We start from the raw sequence: 17507 nt of genomic DNA, 5'->3' as shown, positions 1-17507 counted from the left end.
GGATGTTTCCTCTAGGTAGACAGCACTGTAACATATATGTACTGCTTCATATATGTTTTGTATTATAAACTCTAGTTTCAGAATTATATATTATGTCTTATGACATCTGGCACAAAATGTGAATGTTCCATGCATTCTTTAGTTCCATGGAGGCATTCAGGGACTCAATTCATTCCATAAAAGTGAAGCACTGTCTTCAGTGTTTGGTTTCTAAGGCTTCCTTGAAAGGAAGAAAGAATGAAATTTATTTGTTGTCTGTATTTCCTGTTTGTTCATATATCCTGATAGCAAACCAATACCCAACTTAGTGCTAAGTACTTAGAGGATGCCCAGTAATGAGGAAAGGGATAATGAAAGCAGCAATATTTATTTCCTGGCCTTGCAATATATGTAAAGAAGAAAAAGATTGATCCTAAATGTTTTTCCAAATGGAGTTTTTAAGTATATTTTAACTACATTTTGTGGGTAAGAAAATGAGTAAGCCAATTGACTAGTAATATTTACTATTAATTAATTTAAAGTAAGGTTGGTTGAATCACATCTATTAAGTATGCCTTCTGAAACAAACAAAACAAAACGGGTTTATTCATTGATCCAACAAATATTCCCCACTGTCCTGGGAATCTAGTAGGAAAGTAAGTACTTGGATAACTTGTGTTTAGATATAAAATTTTATGACAGTTTATTCTCTCGATGTCCTTCTAAATTATAAAAAATTAGATTCTGTGTGAAGTACATTTTATTACATTCTGCTACTTGAATATTTGATTTTTAGAGAATTCTATACATGTATATAAAAATATACATGTACGTATGTATTCTGCTAAATATATTTAAATATAAATATATGTAGTCTGCTTACTCTTCTAGAGAGAAAAAAAGCTTCCTTAACGGTTTGCTGGGATTGGTTTTTATTTATAACCTCATTTAAGCAAATTGATGAGGTTTAACATGTAGGCATATTCATGACAGTTTTCATGTTTTATGTTATTACTTGGAATAAGTGATTAATGAATAAAACTATATTTTAAATATTTATATTCCCTGTGTTACTTAGGGTCTTATTTTAGGTTCTTTGGGAACATAACTTGTTAAATAAATTATTACTTCTCTCATTCATTTTCTCTGTACTTCAAAAGCCCCAAAGATTTAGCAGTATGTAAATGCTTAAATTCTTCCTTAAATAACTACTTTGGATTTTAGAAACTTTAACAAGAGTAAAAGTTACATTAACTATACAAACACAGTTGATACATTTAATAACTCAGAATTTCAAAGAAATGTACCAGTTTGCTTTATGAAGGTCATGCTATCACCAGTGAATTTATAAATCTGCCTTATGAATTTAGAGAGCCAGAAATAATACAACATTTTAAAAGAGAATTTATGGCTTTATATCCAATAAAAGGTGGTGAAACTGGAAAAAAAATTTTTTTAAGAAGCTTTTATTGGATTAAATAGAACTTTAACTGAAGTTCATGAAAATCCTCTGTTAAAATTGTAGTATTTATTGAGTCCATCGTGAGGTTTTTGGTTTATCATTTTGATATATATTAATGTTGAATCTGGACACTTAAAAATTTTTTTTTATGAAATATTAAAAAGGAATTACAACTTCCTTTGTGGTACAAACAACAGATTTCTTTTTTCTAGGATTTAGACATGTGATTCAAAATGTTGCCATTGTGTGCAGCCTTCCTTCTGACTTGGCTCAGCTTTTTGGAGGGACTGGGCTCCTACCATATAGGTGTTGCTGCATCTTTGGTGCATCATGGCCTCCAAGCTTCCATGAAAGAGAGATCGTTAAGGATCATGTGGAAAGTTTCTGAAACCAAGCCTAGAAGTGCATGCATTAATTACCTCTGCCGTGTAGTTTTAGCCAGAATATTTTCAAATGACTTAATCTAACTGCAAGAGGCTACAGAGTTTTAGCAGTGTTCTAAGGAAGGAGAAAAGCACACAAATACTTGTTGACACTGGCAATTTTGTCATGTGTTATATTTGTAATTGCTCTTTCTTGAACTTCTGTGAGTTCCTGCTTTTTGCAGCTACTTGGTATTCTCCAAAATTTCACCCCTGTTTATTTGCTCTTTAGCTTTTTTCTTTTCCCTGGGTGTCTTACACACTTTGAGTCGTGACTACTCTTGTATTCTGATGATTCAAACCCATATCTCTAGCCCTGACTTAGTGTATACATGCATCTGTTTGGTAGTCATAACCATTTGGATGTTTACAGGCATCTCAAACTCAACGCTTCTAACTTCTTTTCTCCTATTTTCCCATCTCCAACCTCATATTTAATGTGTTCCTCTTCCTATATTTCCATTTGCAGTCTGGTATCTAGCAATCTTAAATTCCTCTCTCTCAGTGCCCACATCTAATCAATCACCAACTTTAGGTAGGTTTTATGACCTAAATGTTTCTTCAATCTGTCTCATCTTTTCTTTCTAATTTCTACTGTTCTATTTCAGATTCTTGTCATTTCTTGCCAACTCTAGCAAATAACTTGCTTCCAGTCTCACCTTCTTCAAATCCATCCTCCCTATTATATCTATGGTTGTTTATGGAAATGCACATTGAACATGACATTCTCTTATTCAAACCCTTTCTTGCTGGCTCAGCCACCTGGCTAACTTAACCACTTCCCTCTTCTGATCCTATCCTTTGCATTCCAGAATTATATAATCTCTTTACTTTTTCCTGTGTATATTCTTACCTGTTAAATACTTAGTCCTTGATCAGAGCGTTTGATCCTACTGATCAATGTGTTTATTGTCTTCCTAAATGGTTTCCCCAGCTTTTTAAAAATCTCTTTGTCTTTTAGTAATCCTTCAGTATTCAGCTAAAGCATTCTCTCCTCATCTCTGGCCTTCTGGTGACTCATAAATTCTTGCTTGATTATAAGTCCTCTGGAGCAAGGATCATGTTTTACTCATCTCAGTATTCTTAGCATTTAGCACTGTAGCTTGCAAATAGCAAGTGCCTCCCTTTCTCTTCCAGAAAAAACTCTAAAAGAATCCCACCTTTAAGGATATATTTGTTTGGACTCTAAGTGTATGCATGCTGTTGTAACCATAATCATTTCTTTTAGTGAAGAAGAGTAAACTAATATTTATCTTTAAATTGGTACTTTATATTTTTCCCTGTGACCATACTAGAATGAACAGTTGCTAGCTAAAAAAAACTATATATTTTCTCAAACACTGGGGTTTGTGGAAAAGTCACATAACTTGAGAGAAGAGTAAGTACACACAGTTATTGCAGACCATGTGGCTGGCATCTTGCTTTATTGGAAGGAAGGCTTTTGCAAAAATCTACTCCTCTTAAATAGTTGATCTGTTTATTATCAGTGATTGGAGATGAGATAGGTGAAACCAAAATACAGAAAATTGTGCTAGTAACACCCATTTGCTTGATTTGTATACTTTAAAAAATTCTGCTTTATTCCATGAAATATTTGAGGTATGTGGTCCATTTTGTTTATTCTAATAACTTTGGAACATTTCTGTTTAGGGTAGACTTTCTAAATATTTTGGTATGAATTGAAAATGTATTTTTTGCTTATTGCTTTAAAAATCCTTTAACATTGGCAAAAACATTTTGAAATATTCTTTATACTTACAAATATTGCTTATTTCCATAATTTTCTTACCTGTTATGCTTTTACTCTACAGAATTCTAACGTTCAAGAGAGAAAGTGTGAGATTCTCTAGGTCCTACTATAATATAAACTAGTGCTCATTTTTTAGTATATTAAAACTTCTATCTTGTGGCTTTAAGAACCATTATTTTCTTGAGATTATTTTAGTCACAAGTACTAATTGGCTTTTTGAGAAAGACCATATTTTCACTAAAAGATAGTAAATTTTTTACTGCATTTTTTGAAGACTAGTATAAGATAATAAAGTTCTTTTACCTTGTTGAGTGGATTCTAGACTCACTAGCCAAATGCCTGGACTGTAAAACTGTGTCATAATTCTCCACTAATAGTTAAAATCACAATATTAGCAGTCTGCATCATTCTTATTTTCAAAATGTTCAGGAGGTGGGATCAGTAAAGAGAATCCTGAGTGGAAGCATCCACTGTCACACTGGGTTAATCTTCCTAAAGCATGGTTTTCATCTATCTTGAAACTCTTCACTGGCTCTTTCAATGTTGAATAAGGTCAGTAGACTGGCACTTCCATGGTTCTTCTGCAGATTGCTCTTTACCTATTTTTCCAAACTAATTTAGAACATTTGTTCAAAAAATAATAGTTTTTTTCTGTGTACTGGGCACAGTGCTAAATAAGCTTTCAAAATATAATGTTAAATAAGACAGACATGATCTCTGTCCTTATATACTTACCTAAATGTTCTAGCCTAACTGATTTGCATGATTTAAACATAGCATTTGTAGTTCTGCCTTTTTACTTTTGCTTATGTAATTCTTTTTCCCAGAAAATCCTTCCCCCTCAGAATATTCAAATTTCACCCACTTTAAATATCACCTTTGGTGATACCTCCAATATTACTATTCTTATTGCAGGTCATTTTAGTTTCTTTCCTCTGAATGGCTGTGGCATCTAATTCATACTGTTCACTTAAGATGTTAACTTATTAATCAATACTAGTTTTAACTTTTCATGTGTATAGCTCTGGAGATATCCTACATGGTTCTGTATGGCCATTCTGTCCTCTGCCCTATACTGAAATGATTCATGTTCCTCCCACATGCAAAATACATTCTCTTCCTTCCAACGTTCCTAAAAGTCTTACCTATTATGCATCACCTCAGAGTCCAGAATCATCAAAGTCATATCCAGGTATAGAAGAGGCTCCTCAGGTGTGGTTGCTTATTAAGTACAACTTCTCAAGTACATTTCCTCTGAATCTGAAGACCTGTGAACTAGAAACAAGTTATCTATGTCTCCCACAATCCTTCCCCCACACACACACCACTTATACTCCAACATACTGTGATGGAACAGGTACAGGATAATTGCTATAGACTTGCCTGTTGAAAGGGGGAAAATGAGAGGCACAAAGGAGTCACTGGTCCATAGTGATTTTGAAATTTGGGTGGGAAAGCATTAGAGGTTCCTTGATTAGTTCTCAAGGCCTGGAAATGAATCTTTAGGGTTCCAGGCCTCCCCCTCTGTGTTCTTGGTTGCCTCCCTCTGAGGCATCCTCCCTCTGAGGCGTCCTTCCTTTTTCATGAAATGTAGTAAATATTTTCAGCAGAATAGTTTTCTCACTCTGCTTCCTGTCCAGATTTTGGGGGTCCAGTGGTCTCTTTTCCCTTGCAGTCCAAGCTAGCAGTGTATTTGCTGATACAATTCTCTCAAGAGTGTTGTGAGCCTCGTTTGAATCATGCTGGGGTTTATTCCGTTAAATAAAAACCCACATCCAAGAATCTTTTCAAAATATGGGCTTCTGGAATGTGGGACATATGTACATTGGACTACTATTTAGCCATAAAAAAGAAATCCTGCCGTTTGTGAAACACGTATAAACCTAGAGGGTATTATGCTAAGTGAAATAAGCAGGCAGACAAAGACAAATACCATATGATTTCACTTATATGTGGAATCTAAAAACAAAACAAAATTAACAAAACAGCAGTAGACTCATAGACACTGAGAAGTAACTGGTAACTCATAGACACTGAGAAGTAACTCCCATGAGGGAGTGGTTGGAGTGGGGGTGTGGGGTGGGGGAGGGGGATAAAGAGGCACAGAATCTCAGTCATAATATAAGTTGGTCATGGGGATGGAAGTGCAGCATGGAGATTATAGTCAGTGATTCTGTAACATCTTTCTATGTTGACAGATAGTATCTGCACTAGTTGAGGTGAGTTAATAATGTGTGTAACTGTTGAATCACTGTATTATATACTTGAAAGCAATATATGTCAACTCTAGTTCAATAAAAAACTGGGCTTCTGCAGAGGACATACTGAGGTAAAATGTCCTCAAACTTTCTAGAAGGCCTGTTGTTTGATTGGGAGGACCTTTGAATCATACCCTTTATCTTTACAAAGGACTTCTTGTGTAACTGATAAATACTGCGAGATACCACCTTGATTTTTCTGGAGTCTTAACGAAAGGTTTTAGTCACCCCCTGAGCTTCACTTTTAGGCCATGTTCTGCCAGCGCCCAAGATTCAAACTTTGTTTGGAAGCCATTCTTAACATGGTGTGGCATAACTGGATCCTCTGCCTCAAGATCTCTCATGAGGTTATAATTAAGGTGTCTGCCTGGGTTGTGGGCTCAACTAAGGGAGAATCTGCTTCCCAGCCCACTCACATGGATGTTGGCAGAATTCATTCAGACCTTGTTGGTTGGAGGCCTCCTGCAGTTTCTTGCTAGTTAGCCTCTTTCATATAGGGCAACTGGTAACTTTGCTAGCTGGCTTCCATCAGAGCAAAAGACGCTAGCAAGACAGCAGACCAGAATCTTTTTGTAAACTAATTTTGGAAATAGCATCCTATCACTTTTGCCTGGTTCTCTTTGTTAAAAACAAATCTTTAGATCCAGCCTGCACATGAGGGGAGACTAAACAAGGGCATGAGTACTGGGAGGCAGGGGTCATTGGAAGATACCTTAGAAGCAGTATGGTCTTTGGTCACTATTTGCATGTGATGGTAAATCTGCATTTACTGGGTTTGAAAATTGGGAGGGAGTGTTAAGAAAACACCCTTGAAATAATATTTATACATAGCACATTTAACAGGATCTTCACAACCTTGTAACTAGTGAGACTTGGAAATAATAAGCTTAACTTCTCCACACAAACCAAGTTTTATTCCTACAAGATAACCCCCTTGTTCATATATAAAGATGAAATATGATGGAATTAAAGACTTCTAGAGAGATTTTTGCAATCAAAGCACATCTGACTGTCAGATAAGTGAATCAAATGCTTTTTCTTGCTTTTTCCCAGATACTGATTCATGTCAGTATTTACAGGATTCATGGAATTAAATAAATGAGTTCAATTACCCTAAATTAATTCTGACATGAAAGTAATTTCTTTACTTTTCAAAGTAGTTTTCCAGTTATAGTAGAAGAGGTAGGTAATATTGCTTACATTTCAGTGCAGTAAATATGGGTAGTATGGCTCCAGAAATAATTCTACATATAAACACACATATTAAAAAATATACTACTATTTTTTGTAATGCAGGAAGAGGACAGGGAAGAATAGTTAGAATATCCCATACTTGTCTGCAAAATATATTTTCATTGAAAGATGGAGATCCTTGAAGCTTTTTTCTTTGTTAGTCGTACTTCAATGTATTCATCATTCCTGCTCCAAACTTCTTTTAGCATAGAAACCACTTTAATCTAACAGGTATAGAGATAGTATACAGGCCTGATAAATAACTAATTTTTTCCGTAGACAATTTTGTCACTTGGTTCAAAACTTGGCTTTGTGTGGTCTGATTAAAGCAGTGATGTTTAGGTTGAAAATGCATAGGGAGTACATTTAAGTAATATTTCCATTTATGGAACTTAGCAGTATCATTATTTTTCTCCCATGTTTCCTAGAAACTATGGTGGTTTGTTTTATAGTTATGCTATAAAATCTGAAGGTGGGGTAGAGGAAGAGTTTGTATAGATACCTAAAGCTAGTTATTTCAGAATTGCAACTAAATCTCTTGACTAAGTTTGTGATACTGAGAAAAATTGCCAACAACAATAACATTGTTTTAAAATAACACTGAGGATATTCAACCATGTTTTAGGATACCATGTAGCACAGTTTGTTTATATATAATTCTAATATATAAAATTGTCTTTCTTTTTCTCTCCTTTGCAGGTGATATAACATTACACAGCAAGATGGGTAGCATTACAGTAGGTATGTGTTAAGCTCCTAGTTGGTAAATTTTGCATGCTTTTTTAAATAGCTGTGTTTTTGTCTACATTTCCTTTGTCCTAGCACTTCCTTTTTTAGAACTCTATCCCAAGGAGATGATCTGGCAAGGATATAAAGATACATACATGAGGATATTCATCTCTTTGTTTATGGTAGTAAAAGATAGCGTACATTTTAAGTTGTTCCAGGTAAAAGAACAACTAAATATATTATAGTAGACATAAAGTGAAATATTCATCCTTTAACAAAGTATTGATAACTCAGTAGTTTTCAATATAGAAAGATATTTCTGACATTTTACTAAGTGAAAAAACAGAAAACATTGTACTATTATTTCAAAATATAATATGTATATTTTTATAGTGAGTATTAAATCAGAAAAGGAAGGGAAAGAAGGACAGTGGGAGAGAAGGAGAGAGGGGAGCACAGCAGCAATTAAGTAAAACTTCTAGAGAAATCAAAGCTATTATAGTTCCTGTTAAGTCACTGATTTGTGGAAATCCATCCCATTTCTAGTGACAACCAGAGCCGGAGATGCCTTGCAATTTTTCAAACCCACTTGAGCTCCTTTACAAGCAAACAAACATTACTGATAAAAACATAGGGACAGCTTAAGAAGTTAAACAGATAAACAAAAAAGTTGTGACATATTCTTTAAGCAAGTCAGCAAAGTCCTAGTTATTTACTTGGCAATGTGCTATTTGTTACTTTAATGAAGCAACTCCACTACCCCTAGAAAACAGTGAGCAGTCAGGGTCAGTGAAAAGTTAGAACTGCCTTGAGACAACAACCTTATTCATTTCTATAAGCAAGAATTTTATACCTATCTGTATATTACTGAGGCCTTGGGAAAAGAGCTGGTACCAATAAATTGGTAAAACTCCTTGTCTTAACTAGAATCAAATTTCACATTTTGGTTTTGGGGGAGGGGAACCTCATTTCCTTAAAACACAGTATTTTGGTCTAGTTGTCAGCAATCTGCCAGATAGTAAAAATTTTTTGCTTTGTGGGCCACATAGTCTATCTGTACTATGCAACTCTTGTTCGTTTTAACACAAAAGCAGCCATTGACAATGCACAAGCAAATGGATGTGTCTACGTAATAAACTTTATTAATAAAAAACAAGAAGAGGGCTGTAGTTTGCCAACCCTGCTGTAGAGCCTAAAAAGCATCGTTGTGGTTCTGGAGAAATTTTGTTTTTTGGTGCATTAATCTCAAAGGTGACAAGTAGGTAATGTTTATCTGAAATTTCTTGATTGGTTTATGTTTTTTATTGCAACAAAAGTTTGACTGGAGAAAGGTGAAGGTAGCTCAACAAATCTTGACAACCTAAAGTCTCCTGAGTAACTTTGTCCAGGTATTCTGTGTCATTTATCTCTAGTGGCTTAGTTTCCCAGCATCAGTATTTCCTTTTAACACTTAAAAATTAAATAAATGGGGTCTGATAAAGGACATTGTTCAATATAGAGGTAGATTATTATAAACTGTCTTGGTGTCAGATTTTAAATGGTTTATTCCCAAGAGGTTGTCTTTGGAATGATTTAAAAGAAAAATGTTGGCTCCTCTGTGGGTATACAAATATTTTTTCTCCATATTTTATAAAAAGTATAATGTAATTTTTGGCATTATTTTCACGATACTCCTTACTTTATTTTCACTTTTAAGTAATAAGGCTCCTGATAGAAAAAGTTTGTTTTCACTTTTAAGTTATAAGGCTCCTGCTAAAAAGGCTTTTTAAGAGGCCACTCTAAAAAAAATACTCTTTGGCCTTCTCAGAGCAGTCAGGTGGAATATTAAAGGTTCATTTGCCATGGGAGAGGAGGAAAGAGAAGCCCCTTCATTTTTCTCTAAGTTCTTTATCTCTGATTCTGTCAGTTTTCCCTTAAACTTGAAATGTTGGCTGACTGAAAACTGGGGTCAGTGATGACATAAGGAAATTTCAGTGTCAAATCAGGACTGCCTTAAGTTCGATTTTCTTCCCCTGACCTAAAGATACCTGTTCAATTCCAGAAACTTGGAAATAAATATTTAGATCTATACAAGCTTCACCCACTCTTCAAGTGATTCCTTTTTCCCCCATTTCTGTCCTTTAAGAAATGCAACAAAACTTTATCTAGAGTAATCGTTCACTCTTAGGAGCATTTTTTAGTCTAGCAAATTTGCCAAAAGGAGCAAATATAAGAGGTTTTGATCTTTGTTAATTTTGCTGTTACTTATATCTGAGATAGAATTCTTGTAGTAAATATTGAAAGTCAATAAAAAACTAGATGTATCATGATGCTTAGTGCTCCTGGCTGTCAAGGATCCACTTCTTGTGTCCTGTCCTTCCTACATACTAGGTTTTAAACTAAAAATGTTTAGTAATAAGCCTAGGGATCATGTATTAAGTTGTCTAGGTGTAGATTTCTAGATTTCTGATTCTATTTTCCTTTTAAAGCAAAAGATAGCATAGTTATGAGGAAAATACAAAATCTTGCAATTCTCTTAGTGCCTTATCCTAAATGTTGAAGCAGAGCCTTTTATTTCAAGTTCACTGTTGTAATTATTCAAATAAGTAATGGTTTTTCCTTCCTCCTAGATTCATCCTCTGGATGTCTAAAAGCCTCAACTCATCAGGGTGCCATAGATGTTTATGTCAGCCAACTGGGGAAAGTGGAATTGAAATCCCATAAAGGTTAGCCAAGTGGAATGTTTTATTTTGACATGTGGTATTTGGAAGGTTTTATGTAACATTCAGGAAACAGATAGATTAACTTATCTGTATTGACATAGTGATTTCAAGAACATTTCTGCTGATAGAACCTGATGTAAAGTTTGGAAATATTAGAACTCTAGACCCACAGTCTTTGAAACATCTGGAACAGATGGCAGTGAAGACTATCTTTACCTTGTAGTGCAAACAAATGTAATAGATTGACTATTTATTGTTGTGGAATTTTGTAGTGTTGGTATTTGTGTTTTTCAGTGTAGCTTTATTTATGTCTGAAATAGAATATCCTTCGGAGGGAAATGCTTCCATATGTTCTTTTGGAAACTTTCCTACTAGCCTATAAGAGGACCTTCCCAGGCAATCCTCTAGAGTAATACTTTTCAAAGTGTGATCCCTAAATAAAGGTATCACCAGGAAAGTCCTCCAGAGTGATTGGTGACTTAGTCTCTTGAAGTATTAAGTCTTATGTCTCTTTCTATAATCTTATTTCTAATTCAAATAACTTATTTTAACTGAATTTCATTGAAAGTGATGCACTTTTTAGTCATCTAAGAGTGTGTATGAGTGTGTGTCTGTGTGTGCCCGTGCATGCACATACATGCACATGTGCTTGGTGGCTAGTGGTTTGGGTAGCTGGAGTATCTTGACCATAGGTGCTGAATGCAGAAAGTTAAGAAATGTAGCTCTGTATAAAAATATTATTTAATATATCTAGGAACTCTTGTATATTGGCAGAACATGGCTGTGTATATATAATAAAGAAAATACTTCATTACAGAGACCAGTTGTTACTGCTGTTAGTAATTTCCTTGTCATGTTAGTTTTATACCTTTTTGTCCAGTGAGGCTCTCTTTTGTCAAAGTATCAAAATAAAACTACCCACAGACATCTGAAACTCAAGTTACTGCTGACACACAGGTATGATCTGATTTTTCAGGATCACCTTTTTTACCCTTTAAAAACGGGATAATATCATACTCTCATTGAATTTTTAAGAGCTTCAGCAGTGCTATTCAGGGTACTTTGGAAATGCTGTAAAAGTCATATAATTGTGTTCTGTTATTACAGACTAAAGGAGAAAAATATATAAACCATTACTACCTTTAATGTAACTAGTAACTGAGTAAAAACAAAGTTTTGAATAGCAGCTCTTACATAAAAGTTATTTCCCTTTTCTTATGGATGGTCAAAAAGTAACAAACAAAAACATTGCTAATCTTCATCTGCTTAAAATATTTTTGAGTATTACTTGGAATGCTGTTCCAGTAACCTATTGAAATAGCATATAGAATTTGATTAGGGTTACAATTTTGTGTTTTCTCATACTGGGACCATGTTACTGGCAGAAAGCTTAAAGATAACTGGAGACAAAGTTTCTATCTTACTTCAGTTCTCTTAATTCTCACTACACTTGGGAATAGTAACATTTTAGAGTAATGGAAAGTTATTCAGGATACTGTTGCTTAATGGTTAGTAAAGATATCGAATCCTTTCCAACTTAGTCATTATCTGGCTTGTAGGGTTCAAGAGCCAGCCACTTGAGTCTCTTAGGTCTTTTCCATCTTACCACTTGAAATAGAGTATTATAATGCTTGTTTTCTTCCTGTGAGTTGAGATGGTGATGTTGTTAATTCATTCAAAAAGGCTGTCTTTAGGCTCAGGAGTCAAAGCCAGACCTTCATTTGTCTTTTTCACTCAAAATTTGTCTTCATAAAACCACTAGTCATAATTTAGTATGCCTTCAATAAATGATACTATTAGTACTAGTTCACTTTTTAATTTAAATAAAATGGTATTGATGTCGGTAACCAAGAAGTAGTTTATGAAGTGAAAAGAGGTAGAAGACATAATAAGAGCTCTCATTTCTAAAGAAAGGTAATGTTAAAGATGGGACATTTGGGAAAATTTTCAAGTCATGAGAATTCTGCATTCACAAACAAATGACATTTTGATAATGATGGTTTTTATTTTTTAAAGATGTAGAGAGAGGTGAGGATAGTATAAGTTGCATTGCTTAACATTTTAAAAACTCTTAGACTTAAGATACCTTCATTCATTTAAGAATGAAAAAAGTATTCATAAAACTATCCTTTTTGATGTATATAGATATTTAAAGACCTACGAAAAAGTTTTTAAAAATCTGTTATTTTTCTACTTCTTAAAGTATGTTGCTAGAAAAACATTAATCTTCTCTTCATCTGAAATTTTCCAGGGTTGTTATTGTTTTGTTTGTTTTGTTTTTTCCTAAAGCCCTCATGTCTGTTGTTAGTGGAATCTCCTATCTGTAGTTCACATTTAAATGCTGAAAAGCAATTTGATTTTAAATAAAATAAACCAGTTGTAGTGATGTGCTTTATTCCCTCCTTTCTGGAGAAGTAAATATGAGAATTCATCAGTTTTACCCCAAACTTGTAACTTCAGTTAGGAAGGCTGAGAAGATGGGAAATTACTTAGGGGAACTTAAGTTCATGTTAGTGAAACTAAAAGGCACACAATGGCCCATAAATCATTCTAAAAAGGATCTTTACAACATTCATAATTGATGTCATCCTGATCTTATTTGTTCACAGAGGTGGGGTTAATATTTTATCACTTGGGCCTCTTACTTTCTTTATTTGATATATGAGAAACAGGGAAAGAAAAACTCAACAGGAGTGTGCTGGTGAGTTTGCTCTGTGACCCATGTAATTGTTTTGAAAAATGATTCCTTAGCAACACAGTCCTTTTTCTTATACTTATTAATACTCAGTACTATTCCTTTAGAAGCTTGAATTACTGTAGGATTATAATGGAAATAAAGTTGAATGTTTTGCCTCAGGTACCCAAAAGACCATAATCCACAGAAAAGAAGCATTAGTCTGTTGAAATTCAAACATTCTGTTTTTGTATTGTTATTATACCCCCCCGCCCCCCAACACACACAAGGTACAACTGAAAACACAAAAGCTTAGGGTTCTAGTTGTGTTACAATGGTCAGTGACATCACAGTCCTATAATGCCAGAGTAGGAGCATGTGAAATACCACAGTGGTTGAGAGCCTGGGCTTTGTTATCATTGAACTGGATCTACTAGCTCTGGTGAGAACATGAGCAAGTTCTCATCTGTAAAATCAGGACTATAATACCACCTCATAAAGTCGATATAGAGATTAAAAGAGATAATGTAACTAAAGTGTCTGCCTTTTAGTAAATGCTCAATTAATCGTAAATCTTGCCTACAAGCTACATGTATAGTAACACTTTTCTGATATTATATGAGCTGACTAGGGCTATTGGCAAAAGAAGGAATAGTAGTTCATAATGTCCTAATGACTCATACTCTTGGTAGAAGTTACTGTGAATGCTTTGGGAGTAAGGAAATGTTGATCACATGAAAATAAGGAAAAGGCCCTGCTATTCAATAAAATATGCTGAGGAATGAAGACAGTGTACCAGGAACAATGTTACCTTTCCATCATTTTTCTCATAGCCTCTGATACTTTTGATTTCTTTACATTAATAAGTTCTCGTATAATTTTATTATAGGCTCTATTCTTGTCAAGGTCGCATCTTCTCTTCAGGCTTATTTACAGTTATCAGGGAAAAAGGTTGATATGAACTCTGAAGTCTGTGTTCAAGAAATGGCTGAAGCTTGTAAAGATGATGGTGTAATAATTACTGGTAAGGAGGCTCTATTTTGCTATGTAAGATGAATAGCCATTGTCCATACATAAGTAGAAATATGCTGTATTTAACTACAGTTTTAGTCTTTTATGCCTTTGCATTGTCACATTTTAGTGTTCTACACTTATTTCAACCAACTGTTTATCGGTAACACAATGAAGCCATTTAGTTTGAAACACTCACTGGTCTTGTCATTGGATAAAACTTGAAAAAAAAATCTTTTCTAGAGCCATGTAGCTTAGTTTTATTTTACTCTGCATTTTTAATAAGATTGCTGATCCTTAAAATTGCTTTCCTTTGGGATGTTTTTAAAAATGTAAACAATAGCCAACACTACTAAATACTTCTTTGAGGGGTAGGGATTCTGGGAAGATGGAGGGATAGAAGGTCATTGTGATAATGTCCTCCTGCATACACATGAGGCAAGTAACTCCGAAAATGACCTGGACTGATGGAAGAATAGACCTTTCACAGTTAGTGAAAGAGAAGGCTGCATTGAGAAGGGGTGAAGGGGCAGAGCTGCATGCAATAGAGCAGGATCCAAACCCTTCCTCCATCCCAACCCATAAGTGGAAGGAGTGGAGAGGGGAGATGATAAACTCCCTGAAACCTCACACACCTGACCCTGGGGATCTTCACTGGGAAGATGAGCCTGTTATGTGTAGCTTTGAAAAACAGCAGGGCTTAACACTGGGGAGAGCAAGAGGGCCTGGGAAGGCTGAGTCACTGCTTTGGAGGTCCAGCATTCAGTGTCAGTGGGTCTGAGACCAACACAGGAAGCAGCAGTTTGAAAGGAGATCTATTGATTAGCTCTGGATGTGTGCTAGAAGGGCTGGGATCTGCAGGAGTTTTCTCCAGGGGAGGAGGGGCTAGTGGATGCCATGTTTGAGCCCTCTCTGAGCCTAGATAACCAGATGCTTATGGGAGCCAGTTTTGACACTCTCCATCTAGCATGCTAGCACTGCTCGCTGTACCCCAGCATTCCCCTTCAGACTTGCCCCACCCTATATACCCAGTCCACCACGCACCCACCAAAGCAACTACTGCCCTGGGGAGAGGAGCTAGCCCCACAGGCCAGCACCTGGACTGACAGAACAGAAAGCAGAGGTGGTGCCAAGCCTTCCAGCCAGGTGCACCTGGAGTGAGCCTCGCAAGCCAGTGCAACCACAGTAGCTCCACTGGCTATGACTGACAGCCTGGCAGAGGACTGGTCTAACCCACCAGCTGGCTTGCAGCAGTCTCAGCTCAGCCACAACAGGAGGTTGTATACAGCCCACACAGGGGATGCCCCTAGAATGCCTGGTTCTGGTGACCACAGGGTATTACACTTCTAGGCACCACAGGACATTTACTACCTAAGGCCACTGCTTTCAAGACCAGGAGATATAGCTGACCTATCTACTACATAGAAACAAACACAGAGAACCAGACAAAAAGAGGAGGCAGAGGAATATTTTCCAGTTGAAAGAACAAGACAAAATGCCAAAAAAATTACAAAATGAAACAGAGATAAACAATCTTCCTGATAAGGAATTTAAGGTAATGGTCATAAAGGTGCTTACTGGACTGGAGAGAAGAGTGGATAAACTCAGGGAGGGTTTCAATCAAGAAGTAGAAAATACAAAAAAGAACCAGTCAGAGCTGAAGAAAACAATTACTGAAATGAAAAATACACTAGGGGTAATCAGTAGCAGATTAGAGGACGTGAAATAATGGATCAGCAATCTGGAAGGCAGGGCAGTGGAAGTCAGTCTAGTTGAGCAACAGAAAGAAAAAAGAATTTTAAAAAATGAGATGCTAAGAGATCTCTGCATCAACTTCAAATTAAAAACATTCACATAATAGGGGTTCCCAGAGGCAGAAAACTTATGTGAAGAAATAATAGCTGAAAACTTTCCTAACTTGGGGAAAGAAACAAACATCCACATCCATGATCCCCTAATGAGAGGAACCCAAATAGGTCTATGCCAATACACACAGTACCTAAAATGACAAAGATTAAAAGCAAAGAGAAAATCTTAAAAGCAGCAAGAGAAAAGCATGCAATTATATACAAGGGAACTCCCATACAGCTGTCTGCTATTTTTTCATCAGTTTTACAGGCCAGAGGGGAGTGGCAGCATTTTTCAAAGTGCTAAAAGGAAAAAACCAAGAATAGCCAGCAAGTTCATCATTCAGAATTGAAGTTCAAAACACAAAAGTAGTAAAATCAGTTATGTACACAAAAATAAGTCAAGGGATATACAAAATAAAAAAGTTATACATTGTTTACCATTACATACATAAAATGTGGAGGGGGAATAAAGTAGTGCTTTAGAATGTGTTTTAACGTAATCAATCATCAACCTAATATAGACTGCTTATATGTACAGTGATTTACATGACACTCATGGTAACTAGAAGCCAAAAACCTATAAAAAATACACAAAAAATAAAGAGAAAGGAATCCAAACATAACACTAAAGAAAGTCATCAAATCACAAGGGAAGAGAGCAAGAGAAGAAAAAAGGAAAAGAGAAGAACTACAAAATCAAGCAGAAAACAATTAACAAAATAGCAACAAGTAAATATTCAATAATAACTTTATATGTAAATTGTCTAAATGCTCCAATTAAAAGACAGGGTGGCTGAATGGATGTAAAAAAATAAATAACAAGACCCATTTATATGTTGCCTATAAGAGACTACCTTCAGACCTAAAGACACATATAGATTTAAAATGAAGAGATGGGAAAAGATATTCTATGCAAATGGAAACAAGAAAAAAAAAGCTGGAGTGGCAATAGCTATACCAGACAAAAGAGACTTCAAAACAAAGAATGTGACAAGAGACAAAGAAGGGCATTACATAATGATAAAGGGACCAGTCCAACTACAGTATATAAAATTATAAATATCTATGCACCCAATATAGGAGCACCTAAATATATAAAGCAAATACTAACAGACATAAAGGGAATAATTGACAGTAATAAAATAACAGGGGACTTTTAACAACCTCATATGTATCAATGGATAGACCATCTAGACAAAAACGTTTAGTTTGATGTAGTCCCACTTGTTCATTTTTTTATTTTGTTTCCCTGGCTCAAGGAGATGTGTTCAGCATAAACTTGCTCATGTTTATATTCAAGACATTTTTGCCTATGTTTCATTCTAAGAATTTTTTAGTTTCATGACTTACATTCAGGTCTTTGATCCATTTCGAGTTTAATTTTGTATATGGAGTTAGACAGTAATCCAGTTTCATTCTCTTATATATAGTCCAGTT

General features: G+C 35.3%; 1 protein-coding gene across 2 annotated transcripts in view; it reads left to right on the top strand.

The window, feature by feature from the left end:
- Positions 1-17507, top strand: part of FAM185A (family with sequence similarity 185 member A) — a 52519-nt gene that overhangs the window by 12784 nt on the left and 22228 nt on the right. Inside the window, exons 5-7 of one of the 2 annotated variants that reach the window (XM_036892468.2) lie at positions 7804-7845; positions 10443-10538; positions 14099-14233. In XM_036892468.2, the coding sequence (XP_036748363.2) occupies positions 7804-7845; positions 10443-10538; positions 14099-14233 (273 nt within the window). The remainder of the gene's footprint in view (positions 1-7803; positions 7846-10442; positions 10539-14098; positions 14234-17507) is intronic. The other variant, XM_036892470.2, reaches the window with a different exon arrangement.

This window comes from Manis pentadactyla, chromosome 7 (assembly GCF_030020395.1).
Source record: "Manis pentadactyla isolate mManPen7 chromosome 7, mManPen7.hap1, whole genome shotgun sequence".
Taxonomy (NCBI): Eukaryota; Metazoa; Chordata; class Mammalia; order Pholidota; family Manidae; genus Manis; species Manis pentadactyla.
This window is presented reverse-complemented; position numbering and strand designations above follow the sequence as displayed.